The sequence below is a fragment of the Narcine bancroftii genome, chromosome 1 (genome assembly GCF_036971445.1).
Source record: "Narcine bancroftii isolate sNarBan1 chromosome 1, sNarBan1.hap1, whole genome shotgun sequence".
Classification (NCBI taxonomy): domain Eukaryota; kingdom Metazoa; phylum Chordata; class Chondrichthyes; order Torpediniformes; family Narcinidae; genus Narcine; species Narcine bancroftii.
The window spans coordinates 143,766,732-143,784,664 of record NC_091469.1 but is presented as its reverse complement, the minus strand read 5'-3'; the positions used below and the strand labels follow the sequence as shown (position 1 = coordinate 143,784,664).

Sequence of the window (17,933 nt, the reverse complement as noted above, 5' to 3'; positions counted from 1 at the left end):
AAATACATCAGGAATTTTCTCGAATATAAATGTGGCGATGCTAACTTTAGAATTATAAATCCTCACTCTTTAGAAGTTCGACACCTTGTAATTTACAAATCATCTTGCAGAAAGTGGCTCCAGATTTGGGGCAATTTTTATCTGTATCACCAACTCTGACATCTCCTGAAGGAGCTGAAATGGAAGAATATGCAGGCAGATAAGATCAGAATCAAATGGTAGGCATCCCCATTTACCCTTCTAGACCTGTCGTCTTGCATAGATGTGCAATGTGGAGCAGGATGTAAGATTCATCTGGGCAGGAATTAGCAATGCCTGGGATTATAGAAACACAACTGAGAGTGTCCTGGTCTGGTTGCATCATTATGTGGCATGGAAGCGGAAAAGCATCAGACCGGAAGTCAGTACAGAGGATCATTAAAGTGATCGAGAAGATCTCTAGGGTTTCCCTTTCCTCTATTGGCAACATTTTCTTGAAGCATGGTTAAAGAGGGCTCAAAGAATTATTGTGGACCTCAACCATCCATCACATGGTATCTGTGAACAATTACCATCAGGAAGGAGGTACAGGAGCATCGAAATCAGGGCAGGCAGATTGGGAAATAGCTTCTTTTTGCAGGCTGTGAAATGGATGAATGGTATCCCATAACCTTTGGTTTCTTAGGAGTGAAAAGAGTAAATCATTCCAAAATATTTGTTTATTTCTTTTTCATTGAATCTTTATGTATACATTTGATTATCATGTGTGTGTGTGTGTGTGTGTGTGTGTGTGTGTGTGTGTGTGTGTGTGTGTGTGTGTGTGTGTGTGTGTGTGTGTGTGTGTGGGGAGGTTGAACACTGTCGGCACCAGAGAGGAGGAGGTGCATTTGCAGGCATTGCCCCCCCTAATGAGGTACTACAGCACCCCCCCCACCACCTGTTTTAGGCTGGGCAGTCCAGTTGTCCTCCATTCGCAGCATTCCGGGGTCCATAGGCCTTGTGTGTGTGGCCATGTTTCTTCTTGCGTACATGCGCTAGTGCCGGCTGGTGCATGCGTAATGGACTGGAGAACTGGGGCCACAAGCGTCACTTCCGTCGGAGGAAGGGGGAGGTGACACTAGTGACAATCATTAAGAGCCTCAGATTCTTCTGATAATGTGTGACCGTAAATGAGGACAATACTTTATTTGAGACCAAACCACTGTTTTAGAAAAGTTCATCGTGACAATACTGTTTTTATACTCAATATCCCTCTTGATTAAATAAAAGGGATTGTGTTTACCTTATTCAATACTTTCTCAGCCTCCCAGTCACTTTCAGAAACGTGTGTACCCATATCATCATGTCACCTGTCCAGCATCTCTTTCAGAATCGTCTCTTTAATTTACATCATCCCTCCTCATTGTTTCTACCTCTTATTTATCCACATTAAACTTCATCCTGCATCATGTTTTCCCATTCCTCTAGCTGCTTCATATCCTATAGCTGTTTATCAGTATCTTCTTTGCAATTCACAATACCATTCACAATTTCCAACCTCATCCATAATGACTCAAGTTGCACCATCTGACCTCTTTGCTCTCTCTCTCTCTCTCTCTCTCTCTCTCTCTCTCTCTCTTTCTCTCTTTCCACAGTTCCTACCAATCAACCTCCTCAGTCTCCCAACTCCATCCCTCACCCTCACCCCATCTGTCTGATTCCCCACTCCCCTACTGCACCCATTTTAACTCTTCCCCCTGCCCCCCTCCATTACGCTGCCCATCTGCCCTCTGCACTCTCTTGACTTGACGAAGAGTTCTGACTCAAAATATTGGCGATTATTTTTTCTCCCGCTGTTGCTGATTGGACCTTCTGAGGTTTTCCAGATAATTTTTTTGCTCTAGATTCCAGTCTCTGTATTCTCTTGGGTTTCGACAAGAATATCAAGTTTTGCGGTGCCTGCAAATTTTGAAACTAGACTTTGTTCCCTTGACCAGCTTATTTAGGAATAAGAAAAAGCAATGTCCCCAACACCAGCTCCTGAGGAATGTCATTATTTACCATTCTCTGTTAAATAAAACTGTGTTTCAACCCTCTGTTATGTGGCAGATTATCAAAAGTCTATCAGCTCGTCAACTTCGCCTTATTACCACATCAAAAATTTTGGGAAGATCTAAACCAAATATTAAATAAAATTACAGAAAACAATATACCAAAGAATCCAGAGATCTTCCTCCTAAGTAACATAAAAAACAAAGAATTTGGACTTGATTTGGAGGATGCACAAAAAAGATTTGTTAAGATAGCTCTGGCCGTAGCAAAAAAATGTATTATGTCAACCTGGAAATTGGAAGATAATTTGAAAATACAACCATGGTATATAGAAATGAATAAATGTATTCCGTTAGAAAAAATAACATATAGTTTAAGAAATAATATTGAAATATTTGAACAAATATGGGAGCCATACATGAAACACAATAGAGAAAACCTACCGGGGACATTCACTACCTAAATTAACGAAAGGAGAAGGAAATGAAAAGAATTGACTCAGTGGAATTTCTTGTTTATTTTTATTGAATGACAACATTGTTTGACTGGTTTAATGTATCCTAGATTTTGTACTTTAAATGGACGGGTTGGGGGGGGAGGTAGGGAGGGTGGGATGGGAGGAGGGGGGGGGGGGGAGAAAATGGCACTGTATATATTTGAAAAGGAAAAAGTATGTATCATGGTTAATGTGGTTTATGGTGTGAAAAATAAAAAAAAATTAAAAAAAAATCTTGAAATGGGTTAAACAGGATTTGCCATTAACAAAGCTGCCTTTAATTTACCATTGGTCATTACTCCTCGATTGGGTCAATAATTGCAACAGTGTTCCCACCACTGAGTTAAACTGACTGTAGTTGCTGGTCTTTAGTGATTTTTTAAAAAGAAATGAATAACATTCACCACTCTCCTATGCTCTGGTTCCACCGTTTAATATTCAGGATCAGGTGAAAGTTAGGTATTGACCATGCCCTGGAGCCACAATCCTCAAGAGTACAGAAATGCTTCTTGTAGGGATACAGTCTTCTGGCTCACTAGCCTGTGCCGCCCAAATACACCAACGAACCTAAAAACACCATAATGTTGTTTTTGGAGGGTGAGAGGAAATCAGAGCACCCAGAGAAAATCCATGCAGGTCACAGGGAGAATATATACACCCTCCTTACAAAGAGTGCTGGATTTGGACCAGGATCGCTGACACTGAATTCTTCAGCCGAAAAGGGCAGACATATTTTGGGAGCTAAAACACCCATGTTCTTCTCAATGTTAATGCTGTGTCCAAATGTACAGAACCATTTATACATACCATGTATGAAACAGCCTCATATGCTCTTTGATGCTGAACTGACAAATGGAATGAACCTAAAGTTCTCTGTATTTGCAGTTTGAGAGTGTTACATCCTTGATCAAGAACTGTGAGGATTCAAATAACGGCTGATAATGGAATCGGCTACTTACAGCTTTCCAATTGCATTATGCAGGTTTGAACGTCCATCGGGAAATTTTTTAGATCCATTGGACAAGAAAGAATTAAAGTCAATCTGAAAGATTAGATAGGAATAATGAACAGCATTATTATACATGCTCAGTCATTTCACAAGCTCAGAGCCAACCTTGGCCAAACACCCAGATGGTAGAAAGAAATCAATGCACAAGAAATATATACCAAGTTCGGGAGATATTCTTCCTTGATCACTGGCTCGAAATGTGGGAATGAGTATAAAATGTTATTTATTCTCATCTTTGCTTTGAATTTAATGGACTCTAAAATGGCGAACAAGCTTTTTTTCTTGTGTAATCCTTGTGATCAAATACAAATTTCTCTCTTATTCTATCGAACATGAGTAGAGTACTGTGAAACGCATTAAGATGAACATTTTCACTAGTCTACCCTCCTGGCTATGGTGCTGTGCATAAATGTCCTTTGTGTTCAATTAGACAAAGCAATACATTATTTTTTTCTGAAAAAGTTGGGTTGAAATTGCCAAACAATAATGGTCCACATTATTTAGCTCAAAATTTAAAGATACACAGTATGGTAACAGGCCCTTTAGGCCCACGCTGCCCACATCCACCCATGTGATCAATCAACCCTTGAAACTCGTCTTTGGAACGTAGGAGAAAATCGGAGTACCTGGATGAAACCCACCCGGACATGGGAAGAACATTTCAACTGCCTGCAGAGAGAGCTAGATTCGAACCTGGGTCGCTGGCACTGTAATTGCATTAACCATGCCACCCTCATGTTGGTGATTCCCCCTTTAAAAATCCTGCTGATTGCTGGCATACGTTCATTATTTTTGATGTTCAAACATTAGGAATTGTTGAGCAAATAAAGAACTGCTAGAGTCCACGCTGCTGAAGATCCAGCTGCGCTGGATGGGTCACGTCTCCAGAATGGAGGACCATCGCCTTCCCAAGATCGTGTTATATGGCGAGCTCTCCACTGGCCACCGTGACAGAGGTGCACCAAAGAAGAGGTACAAGGACTGCCTAAAGAAATCTCTTGGTGCCTGCCACATTGACCACCGCCAGTGGGCTGATAACGCCTCAAACCGTGCATCTTGGCGCCTCACAGTTTGGCGGGCAGCAACCTCCTTTGAAGAAGACCGCAGAGCCCACCTCACTGACAAAAGGCAAAGGAGGAAAAACCCAACACCCAACCCCAACCAACCAATTTTCCCCTGCAACCGCTGCAACCATGTCTGCCTGTCCCGCATCGGACTTGTCAGCCACAAACGAGCCTGCAGCTGACGTGGACTTTTACCCCCTCCATAAATCTTCATCCGCGAAGCCAAGCCAAAGAAAGAAGAGAGGAAAGGTGCTGGGGGAGGAGCCCAGAGGTGATCATATCTCGGACACAAGTTGTGAGAGCTGGACAGAGGTAGAGGAAAAAACTGTAAGGAAGGGCAGTGTTGGATTAACTACCACCTGAGCCCCTCAGCTGAACATTAGTAAGGCTCCCCCTGACCTTGACCCCTCGTCCCACCCTTCATTGAATAGAATAAAGTGTTGCCAACTTGCGTTAAATAACTTATATTAGGGGTCTCCAAAGTGGTCAATATCGACACCTGGGGATCGTTGGGACTATCCAAGGGGTTTCAAAATGTCAGGGGGTCAAAACGGGGTCGGTAAATGCTGGAGGGGGGGGGGGTGGGTCAATTGAACTTGTGGGGTCAAAAGAATTGTAGAGCCCGAGGTCATGCCAGGATCTCGATGTCCCCACTCCTGCTGGAAGCCCGAAGCTTCAAACTCCTGCCCGGGAGCCGAACGTCCCTGTTCTTGCCAGGCCCCCCTCCCTTCCAGGCACCTAGACTTAAGCCTAAACAGCCTAATGGTTAATCCACCGCTGAAGAAGGAGGGAATGATAAATAAGGAGAGGAACAAATAGATACTAGAGTAGGTAAAAAAAGAGATGGCAACAGTGAATCAGATGGAGGGAGGGGTTACTTAAAATGAGAGAAGTCAGTGATAATGCTGTTAGGTTTGAGGCTATGATGTGTTAAAGTCAAAACATGGAAGTCTCCAGACACAGTGATTGAAGTAAAAACACAATACTGTAGAAACTCAGCAGGTCAAACCACGTACTTTATATTAGCAAAGATAAGGATTGTAGCATGTCGAATGACTCAAAGACTTGTTGACTCAAACCAAGGCTTTTATTAGCAAAAGACCGGAGCGTAGTACATCGTGGTCGACCAGTCCAGACTGACCTGGGTCTGGTTCGGAGCAGCCCTTTATGATCTGCAAGTAGGCATGGCTACAGCTCTCAGCCAATCACTACTACTATATGTAAATATATTCAATTGGTGATAGTATCCTGCACGGACACAAGGATACATAACCAACATTTTGGGCTTGAGTCTTTCATTAAAGTATGTGAAAATGTAGGCAGGTGGCTGAAAGAAATGGCAGGGGGAAGGGGCAGTGGGAGGAGCACAGGCCTACAGGCAAGAGGTAATAGATGAATAAAGAAGGAAGGCTGCAAGAGAAAACAGAGGGAGGGTGAAATGGGGGGATGGCTCTGTGAAAGGAGAGGGAGAGGGATGGGGAGCTGGAGAAGTCAATGTTAATGCCATCTAGATGGAGAGTGCCCAGATGGAATATTAGCTGTTGCTCCTACCATTTATGAGTGGCCCTAGGCTTGGCAGTGCATAAGTCCATGGACACGTGAGTTAGCATGGAAGTGGGGGGGGAGGGGCAGAATTAAAGTGGTTGGTCACTGGGAGATCTGTGTCATTGATGACAACGGAGCAAATGTACTCAGCAAACCGATCTCCCAGTCTGTGTCCAGTTTCTCTGATGCAGAAAAGGCCACAACAAGAACACTGGATGCAGTAAATGACTCCCGCAGATTCACAAGTGAAGTGTTGCTTCACTTGTAAGGACTATTTGGGACCAAAATGATGGTGTAGGCATAGTGTGGAACTTCCTACGGTCCACAGGGAAAGATGCCAAGGGGAAGACTAGTGGGAAGGAATTGGTAATGGAGGGACCAGTCCTTACAGAAGATGGGGAGGGGAGGAGAGGGAAAGATGTATCTACTAGTGGGATGATGCTGTGGGTGACGGAAATTACACAGGATATATTGGATGCGGAGGCTAGTGGGATGGTATGTGAGGACAATATGTGGGGTGGTAGATGAGAAAATGATGTGTAAGTTTACAATGACCCCCTTCTAAACAATGGATAGGGCCAAGGACAGACATGTCATTGTATGTATGGTTAGCCAAGTTAAAACAATCAGCTACAGGAAGCTCAAGTTTGGACCCACACAAAACAAAGGTTGTTCAATGAATAATCATCCAGTGAACATTTAGTCTCACTGATGTAGAGAAGGCCACACTGGGGACCCTGAATGCAGTAGATTAAGTTGGACTACGTGCATTTAAAGTTCTGCCTCACCTGGAAGACATGTTTGCGGCCCTAGATGGAGGAGAAAGGTGAGATGTAGGGACAAATTCTGCTCTTGCTGCAGTTACAGTAGGAAATGGTTAAGAAGGTGGGAAGTTGGTTGGGGAGGGATGTGCAGATGAGAGAATCGTGGAAATACATCCCTACGAAAAGTGAATAGGGACGGAGAGGGTGAGATCATTCTGAAGTTGGCGGAAGTGTCGGAAAATGGACCATGTGACAGATGCGAGCCTGGTGGGGTGGAAAGTGAGGACTAGAGGAAGTCTGTCCTTGTTCTGCTTGAGGAAAAGTGGGGAGAACGTGGAAGCATGAGAAATGGAGGAGATATGGGTGTGAGTTTTTAATCAGTGATTATAAGGGGAAATCCAATTTAATTAAAGAAAGAGAACATTTTGAAATCTTGGAGTGGAGGGCCTCATTGTGGGAACAGATGTAATGTAAATGGAGGAATTGTGAGAATGGAATGGCGACTTTACAAATGACAGATATGGAAGAGGTGCAATGCAGGTAGCCATGAGAGTTGCTCAATTTATAGAGGGTATCAGTAGATATCTTTCCCCTTGAGATGGAGACAGAGCAGACAAAGAATGGGAGAGAGATAACAGAAAGAGTCTGGGTAAATTCAAGAGCTAGGTAGTTGGCAGTGGATTTAATAAAAATTGTTGAGTTATGTATGGATATAAATGGCAGCACAAATCCGGTTGTTGATGCAATGGAGGAAGAACTGGGGAGTGGTACCCAAGAATGATTGGCCCACAGACTGTTCCACATGCCCAACTAAAGGCAGGCATAGCTGAGGCCCATATGTGTACTCGTAGCTACACCCTGATTCTGGAGGAACATTAAATGTTCAACCAGGGGAGGAGAATGTTGACTGGTGGGACCAGCATGTCTCTGCTATCACGGAAGCAGCAGAGAGTCCTGAGGCCTTTCTGATGAGGAATGGATGTGTGAAGGGATTGTACATCCATGGTGGAACATAAGGTGGTAGGGACTGGAGAACTGGAATTCTGCAAAAATGGTGTCCTGGATGTAAGTGGGAAAGGAGTGGATGGGGAACAATGAGGAATTGTGTGTGCTTGATAAAGAGGGGATCAAAAAAGTGTCAAAACTATTTAATATTTTATGCATTTTATAAAGGTAGAGGTAGTAGAAATGAAAGCCAGCAAAACCCAAATTAATCCTTGACTGAATCATCTAGCCATTTTAAGAACCTAAGCCATGAGACTATTCAAATCATGGAACAATGCTGAAATCTCACCATCGAGCACACTCGGGCATGACTTGACCTTTCCATTTCTCCACAACTACAGGGTGGCACAGTTAGTGTAGCGGTTAGTGCAATACTATTACAGTACCAGCAACCTGAATTCAATTTGGTACTGTCTGCAGGAAGTTTGTACATTCTCCCCATGTCTGCGTGGGTTTCCTTTGGGTGGTCCGGTTTCCTCCCACCCTTCATATATATGGGAATTGTAGGTTAAATATAGTATTTGGGTAGCACAGGCTCATGGGCTGGAAAGGCCTGTAACTGTGCTTTATATCTAAAATAAAAAAAAAACTCGATTATAGACATGTTCAAACGGAAGAAGAACACAATTCCTAACAGATTACACTGCTCTGTCCACAATGAAGGCCTGATAGAAACTGCTTTGTTACACCTTCCAGTCAATGCCCTTTCTGATTTGCGTTGTCTCCCACTGCTTTCTCATACCACTTGCAATAATCCCGTGTCTCAGGCTTGTATGTCCTCAAAGACTGAGCACATATAATCCCTCCCAGAGAATTCCAAAGATTGATGGTTTCACAACCGCGATCAAGTGTCTTTCAGAGAAATTGAAAAGAGAAATCCATTTGGAAGATCAGAGCAAATTTGAATGCAGACCTGCTCCTGGAATTGGTGGCTGTGCTTAAGGTTGAAACTCTGCACCCTCAGGTGTTAAGTACACGCCTTAGCAAGTGCAGATGGAAAATTAGACCATGTAATGCAGCTCTCTCTCAAGGCTTCTGATTAACCCATTTCCACTCTATTTCTGATACACAGTTCACAGGTGTCAATGGGCCTCATTTTTAGAGGCAGAAGTTATTACAACTTGATTAGATTATTTGCCAATTGCGTTCTGCGTAAGAAAAATCTATGGAGTTAATTTGACTAAAATCACACTTTACTCACAATTCATTTCACTGACAACAAAGTCCTATTAATGTTTTAAAATACACACACAATGCCCTTTATTTCCATACAGTTTTATTTCCATACAGTTTTATTTCCATACTTTTATTTCCATACAGTTATTCATTTCATAACTGGACAAAACAGAGACAGATGGAGCATGACCCAAAAAAAACACAGCACAATACGGCCAGCTGGAAAAATGGTCTGAAAAATGGCAGATGGAATTTAATGCAGACAAATGTGAGGTGTTGGATTTTGGAAGGAGAAACCAAGGAAGGACATACATGGTAAATGGTAGGGCACTGAGAAGTGTGGGAGAACAGAAGGATCTGGGAATGCAGATACATAATTCCCTGAAAGTGGCATCACAGATAAATCGGGTTGTAAAGAGAGCTTTTGCAGTATTACCCTTTGTCCATTAAGGTATTGAGTAAAGGAGTTTGGATATTATGGTGAAGTTATATAAGATATTGATAAGGTCAAATTTAGAGTTTTGGTCACTTAACTGCAGGAAAGATATCAAAGAAGTGCAAAGAAGATTTATTTGGATGTTTCCAGGACTTCAGGAACTGAATTGCAGGGAAAGATAAACAGGTTAGGATTTTATTCCCTGGAGCGTAGAAGAATGAGGAGAGATTTGATAGAGGTTTACAAAATTATAAGGAAATAGACAGGGTAAATGCATTTCGGCTTCTTCCACTGAGGGTAGGTGAGATTCAAACCAGAAGACATAGGTTAAGGGTGAAAGGGGAAAAATTTAGGGGGAGCTTCTTCACACAGAGGCTAGTGGGAACGTGGAATGAGCTGCCAGCTGAAGTGGTTAATGTGGACTCAATTTTCACATTAAAGAAGAATTTGGACAGGTACATGGATGGGAGGGATAATGAAGAGCTATTGAGTGGATGCAAGTCAATTGACTAGGCAGAATAATTAATCAGCACAGACTAGAAGAGCCGAAGGGGCTGTTTCTGTGCTGTGATATTCTATGGTTCTAATCCACATTTTTCTATTTTCATGTGAGGCAGTGGCACGGGTTAATGGAGCAGTTAGTGGAATGCTGTTATAGCACAAGTGACCGGGACCGGGGTTCAAATCCAACACTGTTTGTAAGGAGTCTGTGTGGGTTTTCCCCAGAGGCTCTGGTTTCCTTCTGCCTTCAAAAGGTACTGGGGGGGTGGGGGAGGGGGGTTTGTTGGTCAATTGCGTGTAATGGGTGGCACGGACTCGTGGGCTGAAAGGGACTGTTACCGTGCTGTATTTCTAAATTTAAAATCTAAAGAAATGTGAGAGCCATTTGTCTCACTGAATCTGTGCAGTTCACAGAACGCTTCCATTCAACAACTAATTATCCCTGTTATCTATTCTCCCCACATTACCACCTACTCCCTCCATATTCCACCACCTATCTGCTCTGGGAACAGTCTCCATGGCCAATTCACACACCAGCTTTCACATCTTCAGGATGTTGGAGGAAACTGGAAACTGGAGAGAAAACCCCACATAATCACAGGCAGAACAGGGCAAGCTCCACAGAGCACCAGAGGTCAGGAGTGAATCCCAATCACTGGAGGTTTGAGGTGCAACTTTGTTGCCCATTTTGGTCAAGCAAACAAGAAAATGCAGCACTGCTTAATGCATAAATACCAGTGCTCCGAGAAATCTGGTGCACGTGACAGGAATACAAAAAAGAGTTACCGTGCTTGTGCAGCAGGGCACTGGGAAGGCTAGTTAGATTATGGTCTTTATTAAAAGGCACCAAAGTAGAAATAAGGCACTGAGATCCCATCTGGAGAAGCAGGTACAGCTTTGGTCTCCTTATCTTAGAAAATATAGACGTCTGAATTTCTGAACAGCAGTTCATATATTTAAGTTTGTATGCTCTGGATTTAGAAGGATCTGAGGTTATCCTACTCTGGACAGGATAGAAGCTGAGAGGTTGCTTCACTTGGGTGGATTTCTGGAATGCGGAGGCCACGGAATAGGGTCAAGCAGGATTTCCTTTACTCAAAGAATCTTGATTTGCTGACATTTTCTGCCCAGACATGTGGAGGTCGGGGTTGAATCCAGCACTGTCCGTAAGTGCATTCCCCTTGTGTCTGCGTGGGTTTCCCTCGGGTGTTTCTGCTTCCTCCCGTCTTTCAACAGGTACAGGCTTGTAGGTTAATCGGGGCAGCATGGTCTTGTGGGACAGAACCGCCTGTTATCGTGCTGTGTGTCTAAATTTAAAGTGTTCGAAATGTTTTTTAAAATCTTATTCAGAGCTAAGTAGATTTTTAGATTGAGAGGAAACTGAGCTGAAAGGTGAAGCTAAGATTGGACCTCCCATTATCTTACCAAATGGAAATCTCAGGAGAATATTTGGCCATCTGTTTCCCTTTCCATTTTACTCCCGTTCTTAGCTATCTCCCTTCTGCTTCAAGTGTTCACGATGAAGTCTTCCCTTTAATTAATTTTGCGTAATTCGATCACTCTCCATTTCCGCGAGTTTCACATTTTTACCACTATAAATCTCCTCTGACATTTTGATGACCATTTTATGCTGATGGGCTCTAAACAAAAAAAAAGGAACAGCGTTTGAGAAAGTGGAGACACGGGTCTGGACAATTCTCCACAATAATATTCATTTGACCTTCATTTACTTTGCCCAGCTATTTAGCTGGCCCAAGTCCTCTCATTGATTACTAGGTTGAGGTCAGGTTTTCTGAACTAATCCCTGGAATGGGCAGAATGTTGGAAGGTTAAGCTTGCAATTGCAGGGGTTTAGAAGAATGAGTGGGGACTTGACTGAAACATTTAAGATCATCAGTGATCTTGATAGAGTTGATGATAATGTTTCTTATTTTGTGGAAGAATCTAGAACTGAGGGGTTGCCTGTTTAAAATGAAGAGGTTGCACATTTAAGATGGAGACTAGACATTTTTTTTCTGAGATGGTCCTCAGTCTTCAAACTCTTCCTCAAAGGGTAGTAGGAGCGGAGTCTTTAAAACCTTTATAATAGAGGTCAACATATTCTTGTTAATCAAGGGCATGAAAGATTACTAGGGACAGACAGAAAAATGTGTTAAAAACACACAGAAATGCTGGAGGAGCTCTTGTGGCATCCATAGGACATAAAGATATATTACCTGAGCTCTTCTTCAAGGTAAAAGCAAAAAAAAAGGCCATTGGTCTGGATTCCTCCCCTGACATTTTTCAGTCTTTATTCAGATGCCTTCTTGAATTGTGCCTTGAAGAAGAGCTCAGCCCCACAATATTGATAATACAGCCATGCGCCGCATAACATTCATTCAGGCAATTTCCAACTGCCTATTTGGTTCCATAAGGTTATAATAGATTATCCATTGCCTATTTCTGTATATATGGTGCGCATAATTTATGTTGCAAATTGAAATTAGTATCAGTTAATGATTTAATCAAAGCAAAGCAATTATCCAGTTATGTCTGCTACATCCCATTCTCTGATCAGAGAACGGGATGTAGCAGACGTAACCTGATAATATGGTGCTCGAATAGCATCCTATTTCACAGAACGTATCATGGATGTTAAGCGACACATGATTGTATTTCTTTACCTTCTATGGACGCTGCGTGACTGGACTTCTTTTACGCTGTTTGGCTCTATCCTCAGAAAACATGGCAGGGTTGGCTGAAATAAGAACATCATATCACTTATGCCCCATTCACTTCTATCATTCATTGGCAAGAAGTACCTACCTTATTGAATAAAGGACAATCCCATTTTTAAAAATTCTCAATAGTTTGTTGTCTGTTGTCACCTCATGGAAGTTTGCTCCTTTCTCATTTGCGAAGAATAGATCTGGTTTCCAAATTGAATCCAGCATCGAAGGGTCCAAGTCAAGAGAATCATCGGGATACTCGCTGTAGGCCAGTCGAGGATCATTCCACTGCTGCCGCAGAAAAATGTTCAGGCGGTAATCCTACAAGAAATAAGATGGTTAAAACCTGGGCAGATATTTATAAACCCTAAAGGGACTTATAAAATCCATGCTGCAGACTTGACATTTCATTAAAGACCTGGATAGGAGTTACGTTCATAGTGTTGGCAGACATTGCCATGATGTTGAGACCACCAAGTTCCTTGGAGTTCACTTAACTAGTGACCTATCATGGAAATTCAACATCTCCTCCCTTGTTTGGAAGGCACAACAGCGAATGGACTTCCTGAGAAGATTGAAGTGGGCAAGGCCATCATGTCAACCTTCTACAGGAGCTGTACCAAGAATGTCCTGTCCGATTGCATCATGGTGCGATACAGTTGCTGTAGAGAAATGGATTGGAGGTCAATCCTTAGGACTATAAGAGTGGCAGAGAAAATCACTGGAGTCTCCCTCCCCAACATCAACATGATCTACTAGGGTCATTGTCTGAAGAGGGAGCACAAAATCATTGTGGACCCCTTCCACCCTGCACACATCGTCTTTCAGCATTTGGAGGAGAGGTGGTTTTCTTTGCTGTCACATCGTTTTTCACCTCAAGAAGTGCGTAGAAGAACAAAGACATAGAACAAAAGAACCCCTTAAATCTGCCTGAATAGTCAATATGAATATTGAACATTCATCAACTTCCTTCATATGTACATGTGAAAAATCCAGTGCCAACCCAAACCCAGATGTCATTCCTCTGGGGAAGATGGATGGTGTTCCTCCTTGTGAAATTATAACTATTAAACTGTTGAAGCTGACTTCTAGAGGGGAAAGACTGTAGATTATAGAACATTACAGCACAGAACAAACCCTTTGGCCTATGATGTTGTACCAATCTACATAAACCTACTCAAAACAATATAATCCTTCCCTATCTCACACATTACCCTCTTATTTTTTATATTGGAAATGCCTTCATGGGTCATTATGTTCTATTGTAGTTAAGTATGCCTTGCTTTTATAGGCCACAGAACATAGAATGGTATAGCAGTGTAATAGGCCTTTCAGCCCACGTCTTTGGCGAATATAATGTCCCAGTCAAATTAAAGCTGTTTGAGCTTGGAAGCCATCTATCCATCTCCTTCATATTTCATGGGTCCATCTGGAATTCTCTTGAATGCTTCCACCACTACTCATGGCAGCCTATTCCAGCCACCTATCACTCTGTGTAAGATATTTGCCCTGCACTCTCCTATACACTTGCTCCCCTCACCTTAAGTGCCTTGATTTGATAAACTTCTATCCATGTTCTAATGCCATGTTCTACACCACCACTTTATGAAAAAGGAAATTAGATTTATGCTTTGAATGTTCACCTATCTAATATCTCCAAGCATAAACTAAGCAAGAATAAGTGGATGCAAGGTTTCATGTGAATATCCCTGATCAAGGAGCCCACTTGATTTATGCCGGGTCACATTAATCCCATTTCCCCCACTTATTCACCTTTAGTGTATTCTCTTTTACATGTCCAGCAACTTGATTATGAATCACCTACCACCTACCTACATAGTGACCTAATCATTTGCTGCAAAGAACATATGTGAGGAATCCATACAGTCAGAGGGAAAATGTGCAACTCCACGCTGCTCGGGGTTGATTCACTGGAGATGAAGTCTCCATATTATCTGCATCATTAGTAAGCTGCTCTTGAAGGGTTATAACTATCTTTCAGAGCACCTCCTGAGAAGACTGAAGCAGGTAAGGCTACCATCCACCATTATGATAACCACTTCCTCAGGTGCGTGGTTGGCTGCATCACAATATGGTATAGTTGCTGTAGAGAAATAAATTGGAGGTCAATCCACGGGACCATAAGAGTAGCAGAGAGGATCACTGGAGCCTCCCTCCCTCTACTGGGATTGTTGTCTGATGAGGTGTATAGGGAAGGGTTGTGGCTGTCACATGACAGCACTGCCCCCTACCTAGTTGGAGGACACACCATCCCATCCCACCCATTAGTGCACACTTTGCCGTTGAAACCATGCAAATTACCTGAACTGGACTCTTCAGTCTGCCTGTACTTGGCCTTCATAAAGCTGTGCCTGCTCAGAGTCAAGGGGTGATAGGCATCATATTTACTTTTCCCTTGGATGTTTGTGTGTGTATGCAGTTTGTTCCCATGTTCGTTATTAGTTGCCTGCATGTGTATAATCGCTTATTGACTTTTTCCCATGATCACTAATAAACTGTACGCACTGTTTCACTGCCACTACCTTTTTCCCATGGCTGCTGTAAATTGTGTGTGTGTGTGTGTGTGTGTGTGTGTGTGTGTGTGTGTGTGTGTGTGTGTGTGTGTGTGTGTGTGTGTGTGTGTGTGTGTGTGTGTGTGTGTTGCATCTGTTAACATTTCTCAAATTTGCCTTCTGTAAATAAAATCCTTCCCTACCACAACTATGTCTGAGTCCTTGCCTTTGAGACTGACCAAACTTAATTCCTCACTCAAAACACAAGGGTGCATAAAAATTATTGAGGAGCCTTTCCACCCACACACAACATAATTTCAGTTGCTCACATCGGGAAAGAGATCCAGGAGGATCAGAGCCAGCACCATTAGGCTGAGGAACAGCTTCTTCCCACCGGCAGTGAGAAGGTTGAACAACCAAAGGAACTGCTCACATTAACCATCTGAAACTCTCACAAAATGAAACTAATTAATTAATTAATTAATTTGTATGTGGGAACACTTGTCCTACATATGTATCATTTGCCTGTATGAGTGTTAGGCCTAGTGATGCATCTGCATGTTTTACACCAAGGACCAGAGAACGCTGTTTCATCTCATACTTGTGCACTCATATGACAATAAATTTGACTTGACTTCACTCTGTACACATATCTCTGCCAAAAGATATAATTTTTTTAAAAAGCATATTTTTTCTGCATCAGTATATCATCTCACTGGACTTCATAATAGTTCTTCCAATTCTGCTCCTCAGTTAATTAGGATCTTTTAATTTTTGCCAAGGTTGTTGCATTTATCCCGAGATCAAACATGGTTGTCAGCAAGTGAGTCTTTGTTCCCTTCCCTGCTGCCCCACAGGATGTTTTGCTTTACTTTGTTCAGGATTAGTTACGCTGTTGGAAGGTTATGAGTCAAACTTTGATCTTTTCTCTTTGAAAGTAAGTCAAGAAAACAGACTTGTCTAGTCGTATTATAGTACACCGTGTTACGAGCCCAAAGGACCCCAAAACCCAGCAGCAATAGATATTCACCAAGACAAATGGTTACTTAAACAAACATTTTCTTTAAACATGAAAAAGGAAACAAACTTTAACTTGTATATTATTATTAACTTACTTAACCTAACTTAACCCCCTTCTAATTCTAAGTGCATGTGTGTGTAATGTGTGGTAAGTTTAGAAAAGTTCTTTGGTTCACAGTCCAATCTCACTTCTCCTTCTTTCAAGTTCATTGGTTGCAGGCAATTCTTATACTGTGCACAGAATTTAACACGTATAAAGTTCACCAGGCTTTGATGCTCAAAAGGTAAATGGTTACCGCTCAGGAAGGTTCTTGTTGTTTTTCAGAGAGACATATGTGTTGTTCCAGGACATCCACAACTGAAATATTTCCATCAGTCACTTCAGTGTCTTGCTGATTAAACTTACCCTATCATCAGTGTTCTCCAGATGATAAACCTCTTTCTTTCAGGTCACCACATAGTTTCTTTCTGTTTCACTTATTCCAAGTGAAACATCTTCCACTCTGGAGCTTCTGTTCAGATCCAGCTTTTTCTCTCTCTCTCACACACACACACACACACACACACACACACACACACACACACACACACACACACACACACACACACACACACACACACACACACACACACACACACACACACACACACTCTGACCCTCAGTCAGTGACTGCTTTCTCCCACCGCTTGCAAAAACCACATGCTCTTCTCCATCAAACAATAGGAGTCCATCTTCTGGTTCATCTGTTGTTTTTAGGTAAACAAGAATCCATCAGTGACCTCTCTGAGCACTCTTGTGAAAAGCTATCATGTCTCTGCTGTTGGTTTAAAGACAATATTCCATTCATTCCACAACATCAGTCCAATTAACACCTACTTGTGAAGTCTCCATAGGCATTCTTGAAAGTTTCAGTTAAGTCACTCTGGATATGAATTCTCCAGTACTTCAAATTAGATCTGTTTTAAAGCATTTATCTGTAACGTCCTCTAACTTTTCCCAGTTTATCTCCCAAAAATATTTCTATATATTCTGTCACAGCTGATAATCTGTGGGTTGAGCTCATTATGATAACTAGAAATAATATACTTTTTTGTAAGTTAAGACTGTCTGTGCTCCTTCGTCAACAAGTTGACTTTGAACAACTTATTGTTAACTTCACTTTTGAAATGTCTTCCCTGCATTCATGGTCAGAACTCCAGAACAATGAGTGGGTGTGGGATAAAATGCTGAACCTAAACATTCAGTTCCTCACCTCATGGGAAACTGCCGCTGAAGCACCAGGAAATCTTAACCACGGGAGAATGTGGAATGGTATTGAATTGAATTCAATTGAATTTGATTCAATTCTTTCTTTTTTTGAGATGCAGTGAAAAGCTTTGTTTTGCATGCTATCCAGGCTAATCAGCCCATACTTAAGTACAGCAGTAGAGCAATAATAAAGCAAATATGCAGGCTGTGATGGTCAAGTTAGTTGAAGAGTGCAGGGTGCCCAGTGTGAGATGTTCAAGTGAGTTAAAGAGTGCAGGGTACAGTGTTGCAGAGACAAAATGCAGGGCATAGAGGAAAGTACAGTTAAAGGAGTGCAATTACATAATTCTTGACCAATGAGAGGTCCAGTGAAGGCCTTGAAACTGGAGGTTGAGTTTTCAAGATCATGTATTATCCCCCAGACGGAAGGGGTGGAG

The 17,933-nt window shown here is 42.2% G+C and overlaps 1 protein-coding gene across 1 annotated transcript in view; it reads right to left on the bottom strand.

The window, feature by feature from the left end:
• glra3 (glycine receptor, alpha 3) overlaps positions 1–17,933 on the bottom strand; it is a 189,633-nt gene that overhangs the window by 89,297 nt on the left and 82,403 nt on the right. Inside the window, exons 4-5 of the mRNA XM_069940928.1 lie at positions 12,812–13,035; positions 3,466–3,548 (exon numbers count right to left, since the gene is read on the bottom strand). Coding sequence (XP_069797029.1) covers positions 3,466–3,548; positions 12,812–13,035 — 307 coding nt within the window. The remainder of the gene's footprint in view (positions 1–3,465; positions 3,549–12,811; positions 13,036–17,933) is intronic.